Raw genomic sequence first — 27,353 nt, 5'->3', positions numbered from 1 at the left:
GACTATTATCTTTTCTCTTTTCACCGTGATTAAAGTTCAACTGTGGGAAAAGAACTGTGATTCCGTGGTGCTTCATGGGACTACAATTCCAGCAGACACAATGAGCACCCATCTCTTCATGTGTAAAGTGCCGGGGTGTTCACTGACTGTTGCGTAATAGACTCGCCCACGACTACCAGCCCGTGCCACCTCATTACACCCGAACATTAGGTGTTCGGTACGGTCGGCGAACGTTATGGTTCGGGTTCGCCCATCTCTACCGGTGATCAATCCTCAAAAAGCAGATGGGCAAACAAAAACACGTGAATCGTGATGAACTTCAAGTACTGATTAGACAAGAATTGGTTGTGATCTGTCAGGATTTGGCCCAGAAGCTGACATACAGCTGCCAGGGCAAAGGGTTGAAGTTTTAAAAAATAAGCGACAATTCTGTAAATATTGAGTATTTGGATAAACTTGTATTTAGCAATAAAAGTTTTAAAACTTATGAAGTTCTTATATTTGTATTTCAATAACCATAGAAACATCCGGCTAAAACAATATGCACAGTGACAGTGCACTCTCTCCCCAGTTCAGATCATAAGTAACAAGCCAGCAGGAGAGAGAGCACAGTCAGTGCATACTGTAAGAATATCTGGCATACAGTTCCAGTTCCGCCCCCACAAATAACTAGGAGTGACATTGGTCTCTGCCAAGGTCTGGTGCAGAGACTCCCATTCCAGTGTCACTTACTGGGCTGTCTGCTGCCATTTTAATAAAATCACTGTTTCGCCTTCTGCAAATCTACCAGTTCTCTGAATGCTGAGGCCTGTATAACTCCGCCGACACCACGAATTGACAGATTTCTGAAGAAACTGTGCATAGGCAGAAACTGCCAATCAGTATTGCGCTGGGGTTGTACAGAGCTCATGAGTATGGAGGACTACATGACAGCAGGTTTAATAGTCCTATAGTAATAATTTCCTGCTGATAAAATTGTGACTTTTTTCAAAAACACATCAAGTAGGCCAGTAAGTGACACATCGCTGTAATCTGGGTCTCTTGTTTCTACATTATGCTGCTCTCAGATTAAAGGGAACCTGTCACCCCCAAAATGGCTGGTGAGGTAAGCTCACTGGCATCAGGGGCTTATCTACAGCATTCTGTAATGCTGTAGATAAGCCGCCGATGTATCCTGAAAGAGGAGAAAAAGACATTAGATTATACTCACCCAGGGGCGGTCCCGCTGCGGTCCGGTCAGATGGGTGTCTCCGGTCCGCTCCGCCGCCTCCCATCTTCATTCCATGACGTCCTCTTCGGGTCTTTACGCCGCGGCTCCGGCGCAGGCGTACTTTGTCTGCCCTGTTGAGGGCAGAGCACAGTACTGCAGTGCGCAGGCGCCGGAAAGGTCAGAGAGGCCCGGCGCCTGCGCGATGCAGTACTTTACTCTGCCCTCAACAGGGCAGACAAAGTACGCCGGAGCCAGAGCCGCAGAGTGAATACAAGAAGAGGATGTCATCATAAGAAGATGGGAGGCCCCGGACCGGACAGCGACGCCCATCGGACCAGAACCGGACCGCCCGCCCAGGTGAGTATAATCTAACCTCTTTTTCTCATCTTTTAGGTTACATCGGGGGCTTATCTACAGCATTACAGAATGCTGTAGATAAGCCCCTGATGTCGGTGAGCTTACCTCACCAGCCATTTTGGGGGTGACAGGTTCCCTTTAATGGCAAAAACCTGATGACAGATTCCCTTTAAGAGGAGCTTATTTTTTCTTCTCTTTCAAGGCCCAATGTAAAATAAAACATAATAGCATGATATGATGGGTAATTGTATGCAAAAGAGATATTTAAATACCGTATAAAATTAGTTATAATGGGAAAATCTCATCTTCTACATCATAGCTTTTTATGGCAAAGCTCTGCATGTTTTCTACAGTGTTAAAAAAAAATCATTGCAAAAACACGAAATTATGAATTTACCCAAAACTCACTGCGCTGAATTAAAATAAACTACCGTAAGTTAGGATGTGAATAGTGAAGTTCACAAGTTGTAAAGATGGAAATCATTGTGAGCCTATGATTCGGGACCAATGATTAGAAAAAGATTAGGGAAGTATAAAACATGGAACATAAGTTTATCATATAGATGACTTCATTAAAAAAGTTTTACTCCAGACTTAACTTTAGGAGCCCACCGTTCCCCTGCCTCTTGGTCAAACCAGCGAGTGCATCAGAGCGCTGCTGACCCGGACTGAACGCTCTGTCATGCTGCTGCCATCACAGGAAGCTTTGCCTTAGCAGCATTGGAGGAGCACTGGGGACTGAAGCTTGTCTGACCCAGCGATCCGACCAACTTAAAGGGAACCTGTCACACCCAAAATTGAAGGTGAGCTAAGCCCACCGGCATCAGGGGCTTATATACAGCATTCTGGAATGCTGTAGATAAGCCCCCGATGTATCCTGAAAGATGAGAAAAAGAGGTTAGATTATACTCACCCAGGGGCGGTCCCGCTGCGGTCCGGTCCGATGGGTGTCGCTGTCCGGTCCAGGGCCTCCTATCTTCTTACGATGATGTCCTCTTCTTGTCTTTACGCTGCAGCTCCGGTGCAGGCGTACTTTGTCTGTCCTGTTGAGGGCACAGTACTGCAGTGCGCAGGCGCCGGGAAAGGTCAGAGAGGCCCAGAGCCTGGGCACTGCAGTACTTTGCTCTGCCCTCAACAAGGCAGACAAAGTACACCTGCGCCGGAGCGTGAAGACAAGAGGACGTCATCCTATGAAGATGGGAGGCCCCGGACCGGACCGCCCGCCCAGGTGAGTATAATCTAACCTCTTTTTCTCATCTTTCAGGATACATCGGGGGCTTATCTACAGCATTACAGAATGCTGTAGATAAGCCCCTGATGCTGGTGAGCTTAGCTCATCTACGATTTTGGCGGTGACAGGTTCCCTTTAAGAGCAGTCCTTGCAAGAGCTATGGCAAATAGCATGCATGCGTGCACTCTTTGGCTAGAAAACTTTTGCAAGAGGTGGCCAGTAACCTAGGCAACACACAGCAAACCATATAATTAAAGATCCCTTGTTAATAAGAGGTCAATTATACAGTTGCTCAATTTTACAAGCCTTTTACAATTTTACTTATTTATGATTAGGAAAAAAGCTTATTTTTTTATCAATGCTACATATGCCACTATATTCCACTTACTTTCCTGTTTCTTCCATACTCTTTAGTATTTTTTTTAAAGTTTCTTCAAGTTTCTGAAAGAAAAAAAAACAAAAATAGGCATTGAGAAATACTCAAAGTCATAAGCATTATTTTCATATAGGCCGAGGTCACTCATGTCACAAAAGGATTTATCTAGTCCTTACTAAGTAACCCCATTCACACATAATAGATCTTCCCACTGCAAATTTCAGGGCATTCTGCAGATTTTGGATTCTGCAGCGTGATTTTTATACTTCATATTTTCACTCTGGTGTGTTCTCCTTGGCAATAGCAAAGGGGAAAAAGGTGAAGGAAATCCCCAAAGAACTTGCAAGAAACATAAAAAAAAGCCAATTCGATCACGGTTATCATTTCATTCTATATTTATAACATGGTAATGATGAAATATAAATATCTAGGCTTTATTTTATCATGATGGATATGATTTTTTCTTCTATTATTAAAAAAAAAAAAACTTTTGCGAGTTCAGTAAGAAGGTATTACAGCTCACAAATGGGTGCAACGGTCCTACAAGCACTGTATGAGTCCAGCAGGAAAAAAAATAATGGCTTGTTTCATGTGACTCCTTATATACTACAACCCCTGGCAAAAAATTATGGAATCACCGGCCTTGGAGGTTGTTCATTCAGTTGTTTAATTTTTTTTTTTAAAAATCTGATCACAGACATGGCACAAAACTAAAGTCATTACAAATGGCAACTTTCTGGCTTTAAGAAACACTAAAAGAAATCAAGAACAAAAAATGTGGTAGTCAGTAATGGTTACTTTTTTTAACCAAGCATAGGGAAAAATTATGGAAATCACTTAATTCTGAGGAAAAAAATTATGGAATCACCCTGTAAATTTTCATACCTAAAAATAACACCTGCATCAAATTAGATCTGCTCGTTAGTCTACATCTAAAAAGGAGTGATCACACCTTGGAGAGCTGTTGCACCAAGTGGACTGACATGAATCATGGCTCCAACACGAGAGATGTCAATTGAAACAAAGGAGAGGATTATTTAACTCTTAAAAGAGGGTAAATCATCACACAATGTTGAAAAAGATGTTGGTTGTTCAGCTGTGTCTAAAATCTGGACCAAATACACACAACATGGGAAGGTTGTTAAAGGCAAACATACTGGTAGACCAAGGAAGACATCAAAGCGTCAAGACCGGACACTTCAAACAATGTGTCTCCAAAACAGGAAATGCACAAAACAAATGAGGAACGAATGGGTGGAAACTGGAGTCAACGTCTGTGACCGAACTGTAAGAAACCGCCTAAAGCAGTGTTTCCCAACTCCGGTCCTCAAGAGCCTCCAACAGGTCATGTATTCAGGATTTCCTTAGTATTATCCAGGTGAAAATTGCATCACCTTCAAAAGCAATAATTGAATCACCTGTGAAATACTAAGGAAATCCTGAAAACATGACCTGTTGGTGGCTCTTGAGTACCGGAGTTGGGGAACACTGGCCTAAAGGAAATGGCATTTATATACAGAAAAGCTAAATGAAAGCCATCAATAACACCTAAACAGAAAAAAACAAGGTTACAATGGGCTAAAGAAAAGCAATCCCGGACTGTGGATGACTGGATGAAAGTCGTATTCAGTGATGAATCGAGAATCTGCATTGGACAAGGTGATGATGCTGGAACTTTTGTTTGGTGCCGTTCCAATGAGATTTATAAAGATGACTGCCTGAAGAGAACATGCAAATTTCCACAGTCATTGATGATATGGGGCTGCATGTCAGGTAAAGGCACTGGGGAGATGGCTGTCATTACATCTTCAATAAATGCACAAGTTTATGTTGATATTTTGGACACCTTTCTTATCCCATGAATTGAAAGGATGTTTGGGCATGAAGAAATCATTTTTCAAGATAATAATGCATCCTGCCATAGCGCAAAAACTGTGCAAAGATTCCTTGAAAAAAGACACATAAGGTCAATGTCATGGCCTGCAAATAGTCCGGATCTCAACCCAATTGAAAATCTTTGGTGGAAGTTGAAGAAAATGGTCCATGACAAGGCTCCAACCTGCAAAGCTGATTTGGCAACAGCAACCAGAGAAAGTAGGAGCCAGATTGATGAAGAGTCCTGTGTGACACTCATTAAGTCCATGCCTCAGAGACTGCAAGCGGTTATAAAAGCCAGAGGTGGTGCAACAAAATGCTAGTGATGTGTTGGAGTGTTTTTTTGTTTGTTTTTCATGATTCCATAATTTTTTCCTCAGAATTGAGTGATTCCATATTTTTTTCCCTATGCTTGGTTAAAAAAGTAACCATTACGGACTACCACATTTTTTGTTCTTGATTTCTTTTCGTGCTTCTTAAAGCCAGAAAGTTGCCATTTGAAATGACTTTAGTTTTGTGCCTTGTCTGTGATCTGCTGTTTTCTACAAAATTAAACAACTGAATGAACATCCTCCAAGGCCGGTGATTCCATAATTTTTGCCAGGAGTTGTATAATATTCTTCCATAGATGCATTGCTTTTCGGGGAGAAAACCCCTGAACATACAGCCACAACCCGTACAGCAATGCATGGAGTATAAAAAGTTTTGGACTAAAGGATATATGGACTATAACGACGACCATAAACATTAGACCAAAGTTGTACAAAATGGATAATTTCAGCCAAATCAACTGTTCGTCATTTTGTTTTTTAAAGTGGCAAGCGATCGGCTTTTGCGCAATGAGCCTTTAGTCGCCCAAAAGAACCACACAGTGACCGAATAGCAGACACCAACAAACAGGACGTCAGAATCCTGGTGCGGTGACTTCATCGCAACGCACCTGGACTCTAATGACCTGTGAGTGTATCGGAGCTATGACATCAGCGTGTTTGTCCACCCGGGCCTTGTCGGTGGACACATCAGGATTCAGAATTAGGTGAGTATATGATGTTTTTTATTTTGATTAAAACTTGTGCTGTGGTGGTCCCTCATACAGTGTGAGGGGATCTCATAATGTGGGTGGGTCCCTCATACACTGTAAGGACATCTGTGAAGGGTCCTTATAAATTGTGAGGCCATTTTACAGTGTGAGGACCATTATACAATTTGGGGACTACTGTAGAGGCCATTATACAGTGTGGGTTCTGCCACGAAATACTAGGTAAGCTTATTGACTCAAGTATGAGTCGGGTATGCATTGTCCCCTAATCCCTATCCTGGTATGCATTGCTCCCTCCCCCGTCCCTGTCATTGTTTGCATGGCTCCCCGATCCCTGCATTGTATGCATGGCTCCCCTATCCTTGTATGCATGTTTCATATTAAAAAAATCTAACATCCTACTCACCTTCCTGCGTGCCCGGATGCATCTCATTCTGGCGCCAGCTGCTCTGTCTTCTGGCCGAGCGATCACGTGGCCCTGCTCATTAAGGTAATGAATATGCACTCCACGCCTATGGGAGTGGAGAGACATGCATATGCATTACCTTAATGAGCGGGGCCACATAATTGTTCGGACAGGAAGAGCTGCTGGCGCCGGATCGAAGGAGATGCAGTGCCAGCGAGGGCACGCTGGTAGGTGAATAGGATGTGTGCAGGAAGCCAGCGGCTGCGCCTGGCAGTGTGCGCTATTACAGCAGGTTTTAAATAATTTGATTAACGAGTGGTTATTTCTAGGCTATGGCATACTAATTTTTTTTATGGCTACTCTATTGGAATTCATTAGATGTTATTGCTTCTCTTTTTTCCCCCCACATGAGCATAAGAGATGTATCTATCTATCTATCTATCTATACAAAATTGATTGTCTGAGTATTTTGGGACCAATTATTGATATATTTATGATCTTTTTGCTGTATGACCTCTCCTTTTTTACTTGTTTTTTATATATTTGTTAATCGTTTCAACAAAATTTGTGCTCTATAATGACTTGTAGTCATGGGAGTATTTCTGTAGGGTTTCATCAGCGCTATTACAGCAGTGGCACAGGCTGTAGCCACAGCCGCTGGCTCCTGCCTCTGTGACCGCCGCTCCCCCTCACCCGCCAGCTTCTGGGACAATTGACCCGTGTGTAAGCCGAGGGGGATGTTTTCAGCACAAAAAAGTGCTGAAATATTCAGTTTATACACGAGTATATATGGTATAGGAGTGCTGAGGGGCTATTACACTGTGTATAGCAGAACTGTTTGCCCACCATAGTGTGTATAGGAGAGCTGTGGGGGCATTAAGCTATGTATAGAGAAGCTGTTGGCTCATTATACTGTGCATATTGGAGCTGTGGGCCTATCATACTGTGGGGGCTTTATACTGATTATAGGGGAGCTGTTGTCCCATTATAATGCATATAGGGAAGACTAACTCTTTGAGAGCAGTTATTTTGACAAACTCGAGCGATCCTTCATTTGCATGACTGTCATTTCATTCCACAATCCCCCTACCGAAAATGCCTCGCTGGCCCCTGGCAAAATCAGAGGTTTGCTGGAGGGTGCCAGGATAGGTGCATTAGGCCGGCATCACACTACCATTGAATACGGGCGAATGCTATGTGAGAAAACATCACATAGCACTCGGACCAGTGTTAATCTATGGGGCTGCCGACAACAGAATATTTTTTCTCAGTCCTATTCGACATGCGTGTGAAATCGCAGCACGCTGCGATTTTATGCATATATCATCCGAGACACGCCAATGCAAGCGTATGGGTGCAAGAGAATCTCGGACACCACGCGGACCATCCATCTAGCTTGCGACAAATACGCACACATTTCCCTCATGTCAGCCTATTGAGCAATTTAATTCAACGGCGAAAATTTTTGAGAAATGTAAAGCCATACGCATGTCATATGGATGCCACACGTATATCTCTGAAAGTTGCCTAATTACAGTGATTTTTACAAAACCCAGAGCACCCCTTTTTCATGGCTAAACCAATATAAAGAGGTAGCAAATGTTAACGTGATAATTAAAGCATTGATATGCTGATAATATTTTTCAATAGCTTGTACTTTGATAAATGCAGCATCATGGTATGCAACACGTTATGTATCAAGTTAACTTTTGCTATATCTGTATGTAATAACAAAACTGATCATTTGGAATTACGGTAGATACTGTAGTAGTAATCCAGTTAGACTTGAAATAATCATACTATTAAAAGATTTACTAACCTCTCTGCTATAAAATCCACCACCAGCAATTTTGAAGTAACACGCTTTGAGAACTCCCGCAATTCGTACTGGAAATGTATCTAGAAATTTTACCATCTGGTCAAGTGGAATCAAACAGAGCCATGACTGGATCACCATTGAGTGTGCCTGAAGTAAATACTTCTTCTTAACCATGTTTCCAAGAACATCGATGCTGGTTAATAAAGAAAAAAGATTTTATTAAAGGAGCTTCAGACTGGTGATTCACTTAAAAGGTTATTCCCAGAATAATAAAGTTATATCCTATTCATTGGATGATATGGGGATAACTTACTGATCACTGGGGCTGATCGGTGAGACACACAGAGATACAAAGCAACGTGCTCAGCTTTCTACGACAGTCTCAGATAGGTGGGACCTGCAGAGATCTCACGCATCGTGTTCGGCTTTCTATGGCAGTCTCAGACTGACCGGTGGGACCCGCAGAGATCTCACGCATCGTGTTCGGCTTTCTATGGCAGTCTCAGACTGACCGGTGGCACCCGCAGAGATCTCAAACATCTTACTTGGCTTTCTACGGCAGTCTCAGACAATGAATGGAGTGGAGGTTGAGCATGCGCACCTCTGCTCCATTGAAGACGAGACTTGGCAGATCCTGGTTTTGAGTCCTTTCCTTGGGATCACCTCTAGGGGTTGTGTTGACAGAATCCATTTCTTCTGAGCAATCTTTTAAGATTCGCATTACACAGTTACATCAGTTTTAGTAGTTTTATGAAAGGCAAAAATATTTGCGACGTGTTTTTTTACCATTGCTTCTAAAACTGTAACAAAAGATATGACTTTTTATTGCTTACCGTAAAATCTGTTACTGATCCTGTGTGTGCACATAGCTGCCACTAGGAGGTGGACATTAAGTAAGGAATTACTTTGCTTTTCCCGCCAGCATATACCCCCATTCCACAGACACTGAGTTAATCAGTTTGCATGAGAACAATTGGAGATGAAGAAATTAATTCCTTACCAGTTCATAATACAGTCACAAGAATGTTGCAACTCTGAAATCAATGATAACTAACTCATAAGAGGACCTGAGAGACCAAAGAACACCATGGCAGAAAAACTATCAGAAGGGTGCTGCGTCCTCCATAAAACATGAATAGAAATAGACTTTACAGTTAATAAAAATTAGTACAGTTTTTTCTTTTCTTGTCCATGTAATTGGGGCAGCCTCATTGGGGGAAGTAGAACATTAGGTACGGCTTAGATTACTGATGTCTGTAGTACCCTTTTGCAGCATCAGTGAATGCAAAGATTTGCACCCTACAAAAGTTTGATAGTAAACACTTAAAAAGACTCAAGGCAAAATGCACATATAACATTTGTGGCTATAAGCGAAATTTGATATAAGATACCAACACCACCTTATGTGCATACATGGATAGTTCCAGAGGATAGATCGGAAAATTGTAATCAAACAAAGAAAAAACCCGAATTGCGCCCAATAATTCAAAGTAAAAAACAAACTTATAAGGTGGGGAACAATACCAGAATTTTTGGGGGCCACAACACAAGGGACAAGAAAACTGCAGAGTATTAAATCAGAACGGCAAAAAAGAGAGAATAATACTTGTTGAGAATATCCAAAAATTCCAATACATAATGCCTTAAATGATGCCGCTAATTGATTTAGAGAGCTGATACATTGGGTAGGAAGTTAGATGTGGGATGAGAAACTACCCTGTCCTGATGAAGAACCAGAAATGGAGATTTGCAAGAAAAGGCAGCCAACTTGTACACCCACAAGATAGTAGCGATTGGTAACAGGAAGGATACATTCCAAGGGAGCATGCAAAATTCAAAGGGAAATGTGTCTTGGAGGCTCAAAAACAGGTAGACTGCATTGCATCCAGGAACAAACAGATGTCAAGAAGCTGTCTGGCACAATGTGTAGGCCATGTAGGCCAACCTCTTATTGAAAGTGCAGATAGGGAATTTTGCTGCTAACAAGGTGGAATTTTGTTACAACAGGATAGACAGTGCAAAGACCCAGCCACTGAGGGAAATGAGGGCAAGGACCTGGTCAACAACCTCTTGTATAAAAAAAAAAAGAAGTAACAAAAAATGTAAAGGAGAGAAATGACTAGCTTCACCCAAAATTAATTCTTCCATATTTGATGGTATATCGAAGAGGAAGATGGTTTTATAGCTCTAAGCATTGACCAGATCACTGGCCAGAAAAACCTTGGGACGTCCACTGGTAGATGTAGAGCTGGGGAACTCAAAAGAAAGAGAAGGGAATGTCAGCCACAGAATTTCAGCTAGAAGAGTGACATGATCAGTGTACCAGTCATAATGTCAGGCACCGTGTATCAGGCAGATCAGTGTGACAAACACAATATTCTGAGGCTCAGCGGATTACTGAAACACCAAGGTTACTTACCAGTAGCCTTTTTTCCAGAACACATGACAGCACACCTGAGAAAGGGATCCGCCCAGTCAGGACAGGAAACCTACTGTAATAAAAGGGCGGTACCTCTTCCCCGCTTCAGTTGGGTTACAGAGCATGAGAGGACCTCCGGGTTAATTTACACACATAACCAACACCACATTATAAAACATACAAACTATAGTGCACACTAGGGGGGAATAGAAGGATACTGTCATGAGTTCTGGAAAAAATGGCTACCTGTAAGTAACCTTGGTGTTTTCCCTTCACCCACGACAGCACACCTGAGAGACTTCTGGAGAATTGAAACACCTTAGGGAGGGATCAACGCTTGCAGCACCCTTTTACCAAAGGTCAAGTCAGCAGAGATGGACAGATTCAGTCTGTAGTGCTTAACCCCTTACTGACCTCGGACGGGATAGTACGTCCGAGGTCAGCTCCCCTGCTTTGATGCAGGGCTCCGCGGTGAGCCCGCATCAAAGCCGGGACATGTCAGCTGTTATGAACAGCTGACATGTGCCCGCAATAGGCGCGGGCAGAATCGCGATCTGCCCGCACCTATTAACTAGTTAAATGCCGCTGTCAAACGCAGACAGCGGCATTTAACTACCGCATCCGGCCGTGCGGCCGGATATGAGCGCATCGCCGACCCCTGTCACATGATCGGGGGTCGGCGATGCTCCTCCATTGTAACCATAGAGGTCCTTGAGACCTCTATGGTTACTGATTGCCGGTGGCTGTGAGCGCCACCCTGTGGTCGGCGCTCACAGCACACCTGCAATTCTCCTACATAACAGCGATCTGATGATCGCTGTTATGTAGCAGAGCCGATCGGGCTGTGCCTGCTTCTAGCCTCCCATGGAGGCTATTGAAGCATGGCAAAAGTGAAAAAAAAAAGTTTTTAAAAATGTGAAAAAAATAAAAAAAATATAAAAGTTTAAATCACCCCCCCTTTCGCCCCAATCAAAATAAATCAATAAAAAAAAAAATCAAACCTACACATATTTGGTATCGCCGCGTTCAGAATCGCCCGATCTATCAATAAAAAAAAGCATTAACCTGATCGCTAAATGGCGTAATGAGAAAAAAAAATCGAAACGCCAGAAATACGTTTTTTTGGTCGCCGCGACATTGCATTAAAATGCAATAACGGGCGATCAAAAGAACGTATCTGCACCAAAATGCTATCATTAAAAACGCCAGCTCGGCACGCAAAAAATAAGCCCTCACCCGACCCCAGATCACGAAAAATGGAGACGCTACGAGTATCGGAAAATGGCGCAAATTTTTTTTTTTTTTTGCAAAGTTTGGAATTTTTTTTCACCACTTAGGTAAAACATAACCTAGACATGTGAGGTGTCTATGAACTCGTACTGACCTGGAGAATCATAATGGCAGGTCAGTTTTAGCATTTAGTGAACCTAGCAAAATAGGCAAGCAAAAAACAAGTGTGGGATTGCACTTTTTTTGGAATTTCACTGCACTTGGAATTTTTTTCCCGTTTTCTAGTACACGACATGGTAAAACCAATGATGTCGTTCAAAAGTACAAATCGTCCCGCAAAAAATAAGCCCTCACATGGCCAAATTGACGGAAAAATAAAAAAGTTATGGCTCTGTGAAGGAGGGGAGCGAAAAACGAAAACGGAAAAACGAAAAATCCCAAGGTCATGAAGGGGTTAAAGAAAGTAGTTGGTGTGGACCAGGTAGCGGCCTTACAGATCTGATCAACTGATACCTCCGCCTTTTCTGCTCAAGACGTGGTCACAGCTCTGGTGGAGTGAACCTTCATGCCTTCAGGAACCGGAGCACCACTCATAGAATAAGATAAACTAATGGCCTCCCTGATCCATCTGGCAATGGAACCATTGGATACCCCATACCCATTTCTGCTACCCTGAAAGGCTACTAATAGGGAGTGGAATTTTCTTCACTGACTGGTCATGGACATACTCCACCATGAACCTACTCACATCTAAGGTATAGAATTTTTCCTCGCTTGGATTTTTAGGGCTGTTACAAAAGGAGGGCAAAGTAATCTTTTGACTCCTATGGAATTTAAGAGCCACTTTGGGAAGATAGGCCGGGTGTGGCCTTAAAACAATTGTATCCTCATACACCTGTGTATAGGAGGGACGTATGGACAGGGCCTGTATATCACTCACTCTGAAGGCCAATGTCAGGGCCAGTAGTAAAACCGTCTTAAGTGTGAGTAATTTTGCAGATAAATCCTGTATGGGCTCAAATGGGTCTTTAGCTGCCGTATGTAAAACTAGGTTCATGTCCCATGGCGGAATTTATGGGACTATAACTGGTCTGGACCTACTACAAGATTTTATAAACTGAGACACCCATCTATTTGCTACTAGGTTACAATTATACAAGGCATCCAGGGCTGTCACCTGTACCTAGAGTGTTAGCTGCTAACCCTAGTACCAACCCCAATTGCAGAAACTCTAGAATGGACCCCACTGGGGCCTCATCCCCTAGGGGCTGCCCTGAAAGTACTAGAAATGTCTTCCATGTCATGACATAAATCCTTGATGTAGTGGGTTTACTACTCTTCAACAGGGTGGAGACTAGCCCTGGTGAGAACCCCTACCGACTCCGTAATGCCCTCTCAAATTCCATGCTGCCAGATGCAAGCCCTTCACTTGAGAGTCGCATACTGACCTCTGGGTGAGAAGGTCGGGGATCTCCAGCAGGATCCGTGGATCGGACACGAACATCAACCTTAGAAGGGAAAACCATGGTCTCTTTTTTCAGAATGGAGCAATGAGAATCACCCTCACCTGATCCTCCCTGATCTTCCACACGACAGTTGGGATCATCGCTATTGGAGGTAATACATAGGCAATGCTGAATCTCCAGGGAATCGGCCCAGGTCTCAGCACGAGGGTTCAGATCAGGACAGGAAACCCAACTGAAGCGGGGGAGAGGCAACTCCTTTTTATTTCAGTAGGTTTCCTGTCCTGGCTGGGCTGATCCCTCTCTCAGATGTGCGGTCATGGGTGAAGGGAAAAAATCTGGGTTAGAAAATGAAGATGGGGATATGTATATACAGTATGTTAAGCAAGTTAAATTAAGAACTGGTTCCATGAGATGACTGGTGAAAAAAAGAGCTTGAACTCGAAGGTCCTGTGTTTGGGTTACATAATGTGAGATCTTGCAATTCAGCCTAGACACAAATGTCTTAGTGGTCCCAAGCGCATATGACTTTGAAGTCATACGTATAGTATGCCCATATTCCTGCATTGATTTGTTCTCCCGGAATGTGGACTGCTGACAGAGATGTTTAAATCGAGTGAAAGCAGATCAACGGATGAAATCATCAGGCCCAGAACCCTCCTGCAGTGATGAATCACTGAAACGGGGAGTATCAATGAGGGCATCAAATTCCCTATTGTGGAACGAAGACTTCTCTTCCATTAAGAAAATTTGGTCTTGGCAGTACTGAAATGTGTGCCCAGAAAGTTGAGGTGTAAAAGGTTGATGACAAATTTCAAATAGTTAATGAGCCAAACCAAAACAAGTCTGAGTTATCTGTAAACGGTTTAGATTGACTGACCAGAAGGAGCTTTGGTCATAATGTGGCTCTGATAGGCAATTGTTATCACTCCCTGACAATGAAAGAGAACCATAAGTAGTCATTCACCTTAGGGTACTGTCACACAGTGGCACTTTGATCGCTACGACGGTACGATCCGTGACGTTCCAGCGATATCCATACGATATCGCTGTGTCTGACACGCAGCAGCGATCAGGGACCCTGCTGAGAATCGTACGTCGTAGCAGATCGTTTGGAACTTTCTTTCGTCGCTGGATCTCCCGCTGTCATCGCTGGATTGTTGTGTGTGACAGCGATCCAGCGATGCGTTCGCTTGTAACCAGGGTAAACATCGGGTTACTAAGCGCAGGGCCGCGCTTAGTAACCCGATGTTTACCCTGGTTACCAGCGTAAAAGTAAAAAAAAAAAAACCGTACATACTCACCTTTCGGTGTCCTTCAGGTCCCTTGCCGTCTGCTTCCCGCTCTGAGTGCCGCCGTACAGTGAGAGCAGAGCGCAGCGGTGACGTCACCGCTGTGATCTGCTTTCACTTTACGGCGGCACTCAGAGCGGGAAGCAGACGGCAAGGGGCCTGAAGGACACCGGAATGTAAGTATGTACGGTTTGTTTTTTTTTAACTTTTACGCTGGTAACCACGGTAAACATCGGGTTACTAAGCACGGCCCTGCGCTTAGTAACCCGATGTTTACCCTGGTTACCCGAGGCCTTCGGCATCGTTGGTCACTGGAGTGCTGTCTGTGTGACAGCTCCCCAGCGACCACACAATGACTTTCCAACGATCACGGCCAGGTCGTATCGCTGGTCGTGATCGTTGGAAAGTTGCAGAGTGTGACAGTACCCTTAGTAAAAAATCCTGAGGGACAACTGCTAAACTGAAAATAAGTTTGGCAAACTAGTAGAAGATCTTAAATAGTGAAGCAGAGGAACCACTGGTGTGATAGGCAGAACAGGACATGGAGATGTGTCTGATATTCAGTGAGGATAAAGATTCCCACTGAGTCCATTCCAAAATATAGTAATTTCATTCTGAAGGTTCAAACCTTAATTTATTTACTGGTTCACTGTTTGAGGTCCAGGATGGGACGTACTAATCAGACCATTTTGGATTTGAAATTTTTTTATTTTTTTTTTAAACATTCATAATGAGGTAACAGTGTAATTTCCCCCTGGACCAGGAGAGTTTGGAATGCGGATAAAAAGAGGATCCTTATGGGGAGGAGACTAGAAGAAAAATGGAGGGTGAAGAGAAAAGTTCTATCTTCAAAGTTGACTAATTATACAGGCATCAAATCCATGGGAAAATGGATAATGGACCCTTTTATTTCTAATAATCTCTGGAGGCAGATTCTCAGGGGAATCTGTATCAGCCTGAGTTTGAGCCAGAGGAGGGGTCACTTAAAAAAATTCAGGCAACCTCTGATGACTTGATGACTCCCCCTTGTAAATAACAATACTGACAGAGAACCCACACTCAAGGACATTATGCACGCTATTCGGGGATGTAGCAGCTCCCCCATTGCTGGTGCTACAGATGGGAGAAATTAAAAAGGACATGTGTAATATCTCAGAAAAAAAAACAGCTCTGGAAGAAATGGTTGACAAAACAAAGAACACTAATCCCTATGAGGCAAAAGGTGTATCTGCATGGAAAGCTTCTGGAGTCATTGCTACTGACTCAGGATGATATGGAGAATTGTCTCTGTAGAAACAACATACCTATTATGGTTGTCCCACAGAGACATAAATGGTCAAAAGATATCTGTGTACTCGGTTTATTCTGCAGAAGTGCAAAAAAAATTTTTGTTCTCATTACTGCGGTCTATATTCCACCACCCTATACAGGGACATTTCTCCAAAACATATCATTTGCTAGTAAAAATCCTGGATGTCATCTGCTGATGGGTGATTTTAATACCAACGTACACTACATGCTAGATAGATTTTCAGTGAATGTAGCTGGATCACGAGATGGGAAAACGCCCTTTGGAAAAGTATTGACGGAAGCAGCACTTATAGATGTCTGGCAACCAAGGCACCATAATGATAGAGTATTTTCTTGTTACTCAGCTGTACACAGTTCTCTATCCCGCATAGACTTTATAATAGGTTATACCTATGCTGTAGGAATAATTGAAAAAATAGAATATTTGCCTGGGGACTTTCGGACCATTCGCAGCTTTGGTAGACCTGATCCACCTTGACCACGAGAGCTAAATAAATTGGTCATGGAGGTTTAACCCTTTCTGGATGAATATCCTACAGCCTGATAATGATATTTCTAAATTATTGAAAGAGTTCCTTGAGGTCAATACGGGATCGACTTCCATGCCTATGATTTGGGAAGATTGGATGGAGTTTTTGAGGGTTTTACTAAGGAACTTAATGGTGCTAAAACATCTTCGAAAGCACTAGAAAAAACTATGATGCAAGAAGGCAGAAATTCAACACATACAAAACCCTTCCACCTGATCTAAAAAAAAAATTACAGGACTCAGTCAATTTAAACATTTAACCACAATCGCGGACAATAAATATTTCTTCATGAAGTAGACATTTTTTAAACAGGGGGAAAGGGCAGGTCATATAGATGTCTGGCACTGTTTTGCTTTTACACTGCTCTTTGTTAACGTGCACATTTACGGTAACTTAAACTTTAATGTAGTCTGTGGCTATAAACCAGAGCATAGATATAGACAGATAAAAAAAAAATACAGATTTTATTGTTAGACTATCAGAACAAGCTAACAGACGGATTCTCAGTTACAGATGTTGGCCACTTTCTCTTGAAAATGGTCATCTTGACCAACCTGTTTAAAGGGAACCTGTCACCCCCAAAATCGAAGTTGAGCTAAGCCCATCAGCATCAGGGGCTTATCTACAGCATTCTGTAATGCTGTAGATAAGCCCCCGATGTATCTTGAAAGATGAGAAAAAGAGGTTACATTATACTCACCCAGGGGCGGTCCCGGTCCGGTTTTGGTCCGATGGGCGTCGCGGTCCGACCAGGGCCTCCCATCTTCTTGGGATGACGTCCTCTTCTGGGCTTCCCGCTGCGGCTCTGGCGAAGGCGTATTTTGTCTGCACTGATGAGGGCAGAGCAAAATACTGCAGAGTGCAGGTGCTGGGCCTCTCTGACATTTCCCGGCGCCTGCGCACTGCAGTACTTTGCTCTGTCCTCAACAGGGCAGACAAAGTACGCCGGAGCCAGAGCCACAGAGTGAATACAAGAAGAGGACGTCATCATAAGAAGATGGGAGGCCCCGGACCGCGACGCCCATTGGACCAGAACCTGACCGCCCGCCCAGGTGAGTATAATCTAACGTCTTTTTCTCATCTTTTAGGTTACATCGGGGGCTTATCTACAGCATTACAGAATGCTGTGTTACATCCACCGCTACGCTCCAGCGTCGCCGTTCTCACCGCTCCAGCGCTGCGCTCCTGCGTCCTCACTCCACCGCTGCTACGTCCCGGTCTGCACGCTCCTCTGCAGGTGTTCTTTCTCTGCGCAGGCGCTCTAACTTCCCTCTAGGACGCAGACCCAGCGTCTCTGCCGCCTCCTCCTGAAGTCACATGTTCTTTCCATCCAATCCCGTTCCTGCTCCTCCTATAAAAGGTAGTTCTTCCTGCTTCCTGGTGCCTGATTGTTTTAGCACGTTTGCTATTACGTTTGGCCCTTCGTATTCCCTGCTCAAGTGCCTGCACTCTGTGCCTTACCGTGCTACCTTCCGGTTCTCTCTGGTTCACTCCGTTTCCTCCTTGTTTGTTACCTGCAGTCCCTGTTCTTCTTTTCCTGTAGGTTACCTATGGTCTTTGTTTTGTTTTCCTTCCCTCAGCTCCGCTCCGTTCCTGCCTCCCGGCCCTCCAGGCTCTCTAGCTGCTTCCCGCATTCTTCCCCGGTATCCTGCCTTCGTTTATCTCTCTTCCTGGAGCCGTCCCTACTGGTATCTCACCGTGGGTAAGTGACCTCTGGGCTTGCTCCTTGCGGTCCCTGTATAGGGGTCGTTATCTCCTAGGTCGCTCGCCCAGGGGTAGGGCTCCCCACGGTCCAGAGGGTCCACTCTTGTCTCTCCTAGTTCGCTATAGTACAATCAGGCCATGGACCCCGCGGGTACCCCTTTCTCGGCCCAGAAAGAGCTAGCCCATTTGCGTGAAAACCAACGGTGCATAATGGCTTTTATGAAGTCTATGGAGTCCCGCCTTACCTCGATACAGACTTCAGACCCAGTTAATGCCGCCCAGTTAGTTAGTCTCCAACAAGAACTTGCCCAGCAACGTGATACCCAATCCCGCATGCTGAGTTATATGGCCTCTATTGATGACCGTTTGTTTAATCTCCAGTCTGCCCCAGCTGTGGTCGCACAAGCCTCTTCCCTTGACTCCAGTCCTCCGTCTACGGCTCACCCTCCCCCTCGTTTGGGTAAACCTCCCAGGTACTCTGGCGATCCAAAACTTTGTAGGGGGTTTTTGAATCAATGCCGCCTCCACTTTGAGCTTCTTCCACTTCAGTATCCATCAGATCGGGCGAGAGTGGCGTTCATAGTGTCTCATCTTGAGGGAGAGGCATTAGCTTGGGTGAACCCCTTATGGGAGCGTGACGATCCCGTTGTCAGCCACCTGGAGGACTTTCTTGAGACCTTTCGGAAAGTTTTCGATGAGCCCGGACGTTTAGCCTCTACGACCGAGTCTCTCTTTAATCTGCGTCAGGGTTCCTCTTCCGTGGGACAATATGCCATCCGCTTTCGTACTTTGGCTTCGGAGTTAGGGTGGAACAATGAGGCTCTAGTGGGTGCTTTCTGGCGAGGCCTGTCCAGCCGTATTAAAGACGAGCTCGCCGGTCGTGACACTCCAACTACTCTGGAGGACCTTATCTCTCTCGCCACTCGGATCGACCTCCGCTTCCAGGAGCGTTCGCGGGAGTCTGCTCGAGAAAGGAGATCTATGCCTGTCTCCGCTACCTTCCGTCAGTCTAGTATTTCTCGTGCTCCCGTTTCTGTTCCCTCTACTGTTCCAACCTCTGAACCTATGCAAGTGGATCGAGTTAAAATGGCTGAACAACGCCGCAAAGAGAGGCGCACCCAGGGCCTCTGCTTCTATTGTGGTAGTGCAACCCATTTACTCCGCAGTTGCCCTGACAGACCGGAAAACTCTTCCGCCTAGGACAGGTAAGAGAGGCCTCCCTAGGTGCCCGCGTTTCCTCTCAACCTTTGACTCTTTCCATTCTTTTTTTCTCTAACCAGCATCAATCTTCCGAGGTGGCGTATGTGGATTCTGGAGCGGCAGGCAATTTTATCAGTCTTGAGGCGGTTCGGAGGCTTCGCGTACCAGTAATCTCTTTGGACACTCCCCGTCTAATCGCCTCTGTGGATGGAAGACCTTTACAAGATGCAATTTCCCTCGTCACTGAAGAGGTGGAGATACAAATTGGGGCCCTTCATCGCGAGAAGATCGCTTTTTATGTTCTGCCTAACCTTTCCTACGCCTTCCTGCTGGGTCTCCCTTGGCTTCGACTACATGAGCCCACACTGAATTGGCGCACTGGAGACGTACTTCGGTGGGGCCCTTCGTGCCATGATCGCTGCCTTCGGTCTGTATGTCCGGTTTCTCGTACCCAGCCTGCTGAAGTTCCTGACGGATTACCTTCTCCTTACTGGTCTTACGCTGACGTCTTCAACAAGCGAGAGGCTGAGAATCTTCCTCCCCATCGTTCTTACGATTGTCCTGTGGAGCTTCTTCCCGGCCGTTCTCCACCTAGGGGAAGGATTTACCCGCTTTCTGCAGCTGAGACCAAATCTATGTCTGAGTACATACAAGAGAACCTAGCTAAAGGATTCATCCGGAAATCCTCCTCCCCTGCTGGAGCAGGGTTCTTCTTTGTGAAGAAGAAGGACGGTTCCTTAAGACCTTGTATAGACTATCGGGGTTTGAACAGCATCACGATTAAGAATCGGTATCCTCTGCCCCTTATACCAGAGCTCTTCGATCGCCTCCGTGGTGCTCGTATTTTTACTAAGTTGGATTTACGAGGCGCTTACAATTTGGTCCGGATCCGCTCTGGCGATGAGTGGAAAACAGCTTTTAACACCCGGGATGGACACTACGAGTATTTAGTAATGCCTTTCGGTCTCTGCAACGCTCCTGCGGTTTTCCAAGAGTTCGTCAACGATGTGTTCCGGGATCTTCTGTACTCTTGTGTTTTGGTTTATTTGGATGATATCCTTATTTTTTCTTCTGATCTTCCGTCACATCGCAGGAGTGTTCGCGAGGTCTTGCAACGCCTAAGAGAAAACCACTTGTATGCCAAGATAGAGAAGTGCTTGTTTGAGCAAACCTCACTACCCTTCCTTGGGTACATTGTCTCCGACTCCGGCCTTAAGATGGACCCTGAGAAGGTGAATGCCATTATTAACTGGCCACGGCCCTGCGGAGTGAAAGCCATTCAACGCTTCATCGGATTCGCCAATTACTACAGGCAATTCATCCCACATTTCTCCTCCATGATTCGTCCTCTCTCTTCTCTCACTCGCAAAGGTTCCTGCTCCAAGGATTGGTCTCCTGAGGCCGAGAAGTCCTTTGTTCTTCTCAAGAGATCTTTTTCTTCTGCCCCAGTCTTGCATCACCCGGAGGTGAACAAGCCTTTTATTCTGGAAGTTGACGCCTCCTCTACCGGAGCTGGAGCTGTGCTCTCACAAAAGACTCCTGAGGGTCTAACGGCACCGTGCGGCTTCTTCTCAAAAGCCTTTTCACCCTCTGAACGAAATTACACAATTGGAGATCGAGAATTGCTGGCCATCAAATTGGCTCTAGGCGAGTGGAGATATCTACTGGAGGGGTCGGTGCACCCGTTTGTAATCTTCTCCGATCACAAGAATCTTACTTACCTACAGACTGCACAAAGATTGAATCCACGTCAAGCTAGATGGTCCTTGTTCTTTGCTCGCTTTGAGTTCGAACTTCGTTTTCGGCCCGGCAACAAAAACATAAGAGCTGACGCCCTGTCCAGGTCCTTCCAATCGTCTGATACCGTGGAGGAGCCTGCTTACATCATTGACCCTACCAAGATGGTCACCGTAGCCCCTTTACGGATGTTCCAACCTCCACCGGGTAAAACTCTTGTCTTGGATGAAGACACTAAGAGGGTCTTATCTTGGGGCCATTCTTCCAAATTGGCTGGTCATGCCGGTATTAGAAAGACTTTTCTTCTCATTTCACGTTACTATTGGTGGCCTACTTTACGTCAAGACGTAAAGGACTTCGTAGCCTCTTGTCCTTCTTGTGCCAGAAACAAGGTACCCAGGCGACTACCGCATGGAAATCTCCTTCCTCTTCCTGTTCCGTCCGCACCTTGGCAACACATCGCAATGGACTTCATCACCGATCTACCTTGCTCTTCCGCCTGCACGGTCATCCTCGTCGTTGTGGACAGATTCTCTAAGATGGCTCACTTCATTCCATTATCCGGTTTACCTTCAGCTCCTGAGTTGGCTAACATTTTTATTCTTAACATCTTCAAATTCCATGGTCTTCCTCAGCACATCGTGTCAGACAGAGGGGTTCAATTTACTTCCCGCTTTTGGAGAGCTTTGTGCAAGCTTTTAAAGGTGAATCTAGACTTCTCTTCCTCGTACCACCCTCAAACTAACGGTCAAGCAGAACGTACCAACCAAACCTTGGCTGCTTATCTTCGGCATTTTTCTAATGCTCACCATAATGACTGGGTCGAACTACTTCCTTGGGCGGAGTTTGCCTATAACAACCATTCCAGCGAGTCCTCCGCAAAGTCTCCATTTTTTGTTGTTTTTGGACGGCATCCGAGTGTTCCCCTACCGGTTTCTCCTGCCTCTGGTGTTCCAGCTGCTGACTCTACGGCTCTCAACTTTTCTTCCATCTGGAGCGAGGTCAAAGGGACCTTAAATCTAGCTTCTTCTAGAATGAAGAGACAAGCAGACAAGAGGCGTTTGGATTCTCCTCCTTTCTCTCCTGGTGACAAAGTTTGGCTTTCTTCAAAATTCATCAGACTCAAGATTCCTTCCTACAAGCTTGGTCCACGGTTCATCGGTCCTTTTGAGATTCTACGTCGAGTCAACGAAGTCGCCTACAAGCTGAAATTGCCTGCTTCGCTCCGTATACCCAATACGTTTCATGTCTCTCTTCTCAAACCAGCCATCTTTAACCGTTTCCATTCTCCCTCTTGTTCCTCTTCTCAACCAGCCAGCACGGACAACATTTTTGAGGTTAAGGACATTTTGGCTGTTAAAAAGGTTCGGGGAAAAGAGTTTTTTCTGGTGGACTGGAAGGGTTTTGGTCCGGAGGAAAGGTCCTGGGAGCCCTTGGAGAACATTGATGCTCCTCGTATTCTTAATAAGTTTTTTGCTACTCTTCGTAAAGGGGGGTATAAGAGAGGGGGTACTGTTACATCCACCGCTACGCTCCAGCGTCGCCGTTCTCACCGCTCCAGCGCTGCGCTCCTGCGTCCTCACTCCACCGCTGCTACGTCCCGGTCTGCACGCTCCTCTGCAGGTGTTCTTTCTCTGCGCAGGCGCTCTAACTTCCCTCCAGGACGCAGACCCAGCGTCTCTGCCGCCTCCTCCTGAAGTCACATGTTCTTTCCATCCAATCCCGTTCCTGCTCCTCCTATAAAAGGTAGTTCTTCCTGCTTCCTGGTGCCTGATTGTTTTAGCACGTTTGCTATTACGTTTGGCCCTTCGTATTCCCTGCTCAAGTGCCTGCACTCTGTGCCTTACCGTGCTACCTTCCGGTTCTCTCTGGTTCACTCCGTTTCCTCCTTGTTTGTTACCTGCAGTCCCTGTTCTTCTTTTCCTGTAGGTTACCTATGGTCTTTGTTTTGTTTTCCTTCCCTCAGCTCCGCTCCGTTCCTGCCTCCCGGCCCTCCAGGCTCTCTAGCTGCTTCCCGCATTCTTCCCCGGTATCCTGCCTTCGTTTATCTCTCTTCCTGGAGCCGTCCCTACTGGTATCTCACCGTGGGTAAGTGACCTCTGGGCTTGCTCCTTGCGGTCCCTGTATAGGGGTCGTTATCTCCTAGGTCGCTCGCCCAGGGGTAGGGCTCCCCACGGTCCAGAGGGTCCACTCTTGTCTCTCCTAGTTCGCTATATGCTGTAGATAAGCCCCTGATGCCGGTGGGCTTAGCTCACCTTCGATTTTGGGGGTGACAGGTTCCCTTTACCCAATACTTTTGCTTAGAACTCATTATAAACTAAGGTTTTAGGCACTTGTTAGCCATTGATTTGTATGTATGTATCCTGGGAGTCAATAAAGCTAAATGAAACCCAACAACACTGCTTTTCAGTGTTCAATAATTTTAATAATTATTTACATTTACAAACATCTTTATGCAACATTACATCAGGGATGTTATATAAAAATGTTCACGCCAGTTCAACTTTGCCATAATGACTGATCCTGGCAGATCCCTAATGACACATGAGCAATAAGCATGAAACTCTTTAATTCCTAATATATCCGTACAATGTACAATATATTGAAAATAATAATTATACAACCAAAACCAACACAGACCTCGTAAACATTGTTAAAATAAAATATACAGAGTATTTTGACTATCTTTATGCAACATTAAATAAGAAGATTATACCTTCCCTCTATATGAACACCAATAGTTGTCCATAGGTGACCAAATCACTAAGTCTAATCTTTATCTGCTAGTGAATGTACTAACGCACACCGACCACTGATTTGTCTGTAGATTTCATATGCAAACAAATATTCATATATCACACCTCTGGATCACTAGATGGCATTACAGGGCAGGATCACCATCCCAATTTTAAAGCACCACTCCAAAGTTTCTTCTTCATTTTGGCACAGGAATGGTGCCACTAACGTGAGCTCCCAGACCATAGTCTTATACAGTGGCGTAACTACAAAGTTATGGGCCCCGGTGCGAACTTCCAAATGCCGCCCCCCCCCCTGCAGACCTGTCTGTCAAGGGGACACACGGGCCCCCTGACCTGCCAGAGCCGCTTGCAGCGGCGACCTCTGCGACCGTGGTAGTTACGCCCCTGCCACACACACTACAGATATCACACACATACACATACTACAGATATCACACACACACACACACACACACACACACACACACACACACACTACAGATATCACACACACATACTACAGATATCACACACATACTACAGATACCAAACACACACTACAGATATCACACACACACACACTACAGATATCACACACTACGATATCACACACACATACTACAGATATCACACACACTACGATATCACACACACACACTACAGATATCACACACACACACACACACACATATACTACAGATATCACACGCACACACATACTACAGATATCAGACACACACATACTACAGATATCAGACACACACATACTACAGATCTCACACACACACACACTACAGATATCAGACACACACACCAGATACCAGCTCATATACACAACTCACAATCTCCTCTCTGGTACAGGGGTGGCTGATGTAAACCGACTACAGCTCCTCAGCTTCTCCTGACTAAAGCGGCTCTGTCCCACACCTCCTCCCTGCTCTCGCCTTCTGTCCTGGGGATGCAGAGCAGGAGAAGTGTTATGAACTGGTGGCCTAAGAGCGGCATGAGACGTACTCTGGAGAATGTGGTAACTGTACTGACCGCAGACCCTGGACTTAACACCGCAACTAGAAGTAGCCGTGGGATGTACCTACCAATCCTAGACACCTCGACACAGCCGGAGGACTAATTAATCCTATAGATAGAAAAGGGAAAACTATCTTGCCTCAGAGAAAATTCCCAAAGGATAGGCAGTCCCCAACAAATATTGACTGTGAGAGGAGAGGAAAAAACATAATTTAGCAAAGGAGGCCAATCTAGCTAGATAGAAAAGATAGGACAGAGAACTATGCGGTCAGTATTAATATACTAAGAAATGTCCACCACAGATAATACAAAAAAAACTCCACATCTAACTAAAGACATGGAGGGTAAATCTGCCTCTCCAGAGATTCCAGCTTGGCTGCATAAATCCTTACACAGATTCAGCTGGACAAGAAAAAACATGCAATGCACTGAACATTGAGGCCCACAACATGTGGGCAGAAAAACAAGCAGAACTTATCTTAAAGAAATGAACTGCAAGCAGGAGCGACCAACTGGCACTCACTAAAGGGTGAAGCCAGACTAAATAGCCCCGTTTGAAGTGGACGCACCTGATGACTGCTGTGAAGGATAAACAGCAGCACTACCACTTATAACCACCGGAGGGAGCCCAACAGCAGAACCCACAACAGAATTCACAACAGAGAAGCTGTCTCACCGTGATGACTGGAGCTCTGCTTCCTGTCTCTCACGTGCCCCGGCTGCCCCCTCCCCCTAGATACGCCTCGGACTGTTGCTGTGCAGGAGGAATCTCCTGCACTGCAACATGGTGTTGGGTGCCTCTGACCTGCCGGGCCCCTGACCCGACGGGCCCGGTCGCAGTGGCGACCGCTGCGACCGCGGTAGTTACGCCCCTGGTCTTATACTAACCACTCGCTGTCTTCAGCTCCTCCAGATGCCGCTCTGGTCCTGTGCTGCCATGTGATCATCACAACTTCTGACTGACCGGAAGTCAGAGGTAACGGTCACAAGCTCTCAGTGTCAGTCTATGAGATCCTAGTGCTGGCCATATTCGGTCTCTCAAAAACTTACATGGAGTGATATTTAAAGGGAAGGTGCCGCATTTTATTTTTTGTATTAAAAATTGTTTATATAAACAATTATTTTTAATACAAATTTACATTTTTTAACTTTTTTTTACTATTATTTTTTTTTCAACCACTGGGCGCCGCCTTTTTGCTTTGCAGGAGTGTAAGGCTAAGTGCACATGTTGCAGAATTGCTGCGGAAATTTGTGTGCAGGACCTTCCATGACGTTGCGGTCACGTGACTGCGACGTCATCGCTGTCATGTGACCGCAACGTCATCGCAGGTCCTTTACACACACCATCTATAGGAACGGAAGCGGCCGCGTGCACCGCTGAGAGGCGGGAAGACTCTGGGGGCCATCGAAGGTGAGTATATCACTATTTTTTATTTTAATTCTTTTTTTTTTACCAATTATATGGTGCCCAGTCCGTGGAGGAGAGTCTCCTCTCCTCCACCCTGGGTACCAACCGCACATGATCTGCTTACTTCCCGCATGGTGTGCATAGCGCCATGCGGGAAGTATGCAGATCAATGCATTCCTAGGTGTGCGGAATCCCCGCGATCCCGCAAAATTAATGAACATGCTGTGTTTTTTTCTGGAATGCGATTCCGCTCAGGACAAAAATGCAGCATGTGCACAAAAAATGCGGATTGCATTCTATTAAATAGGATGCTTAATGTGAGCGTTTTTTTCATGGTTTTATAGCGTTTTTATAGCGAAAAACCATGAAAAAAACGCGAAAAATCTGCTACGTGTGCAAACAGCCTTAGTGTAGGTGCACAACACTTAATCTCTGCAAATACGGCTGCCCTGGGCATAGGAGACTGCGGTTGGAGTCCGACCCTATAGTTTACATTGTGCTGCTCCCTGCTGTGATCTGGCCACGCCCCCTGAGCCGTCCACACCACAGCAGAGGCAGGAGATCAGCGCCATCTTTCTGGAGCTCACAGTGTGTCTGTGAGCTCCAGTTTCCCAGTATAATCGCAGGAGACCTGCGGTTATAGGAGGAGACCAAGGACGGGAGGGAGAAAGGACTCAGCAGCGGAGCAGTGAAGTAAGTATCAGCGGGGGAGGGGGAGAGGTAATCTAATCCTATCCTTTGTGATGCTGACTCTGAGCAGTGTATCTCCTCCCATGTGTGTTACTGTGCTGAGACGTGTATCTAATTCTCTCCTGTGTGATACTGTCTGCTGAGCCATGTATCTAATCCTATCCTGTGTGATACTACTGATTGAGCTGTGTATCTAATCCTCTCCTGTGTGATACTGTCTGCTGAGACGTGTATCTAATCCTATCCTGTGTGGTGCTGAATGAGCGTGTATCTAATACTGTCCTGTGTGATA

General features: G+C 45.3%; 1 protein-coding gene across 1 annotated transcript in view; it reads right to left on the bottom strand.

The window, feature by feature from the left end:
• Nucleotides 1-27,353, bottom strand: part of RNF213 (ring finger protein 213) — a 244,566-nt gene that overhangs the window by 148,660 nt on the left and 68,553 nt on the right. Inside the window, exons 11-12 of the mRNA XM_077266309.1 lie at nt 8,314-8,506; nt 3,187-3,239 (exon numbers count right to left, since the gene is read on the bottom strand). Of these exons, the coding sequence (XP_077122424.1) occupies nt 3,187-3,239; nt 8,314-8,506 (246 nt within the window). The remainder of the gene's footprint in view (nt 1-3,186; nt 3,240-8,313; nt 8,507-27,353) is intronic.

The sequence above is a fragment of the Ranitomeya variabilis genome, chromosome 5 (genome assembly GCF_051348905.1).
Source record: "Ranitomeya variabilis isolate aRanVar5 chromosome 5, aRanVar5.hap1, whole genome shotgun sequence".
Classification (NCBI taxonomy): Eukaryota; Metazoa; Chordata; class Amphibia; order Anura; family Dendrobatidae; genus Ranitomeya; species Ranitomeya variabilis.
This window is presented reverse-complemented; position numbering and strand designations above follow the sequence as displayed.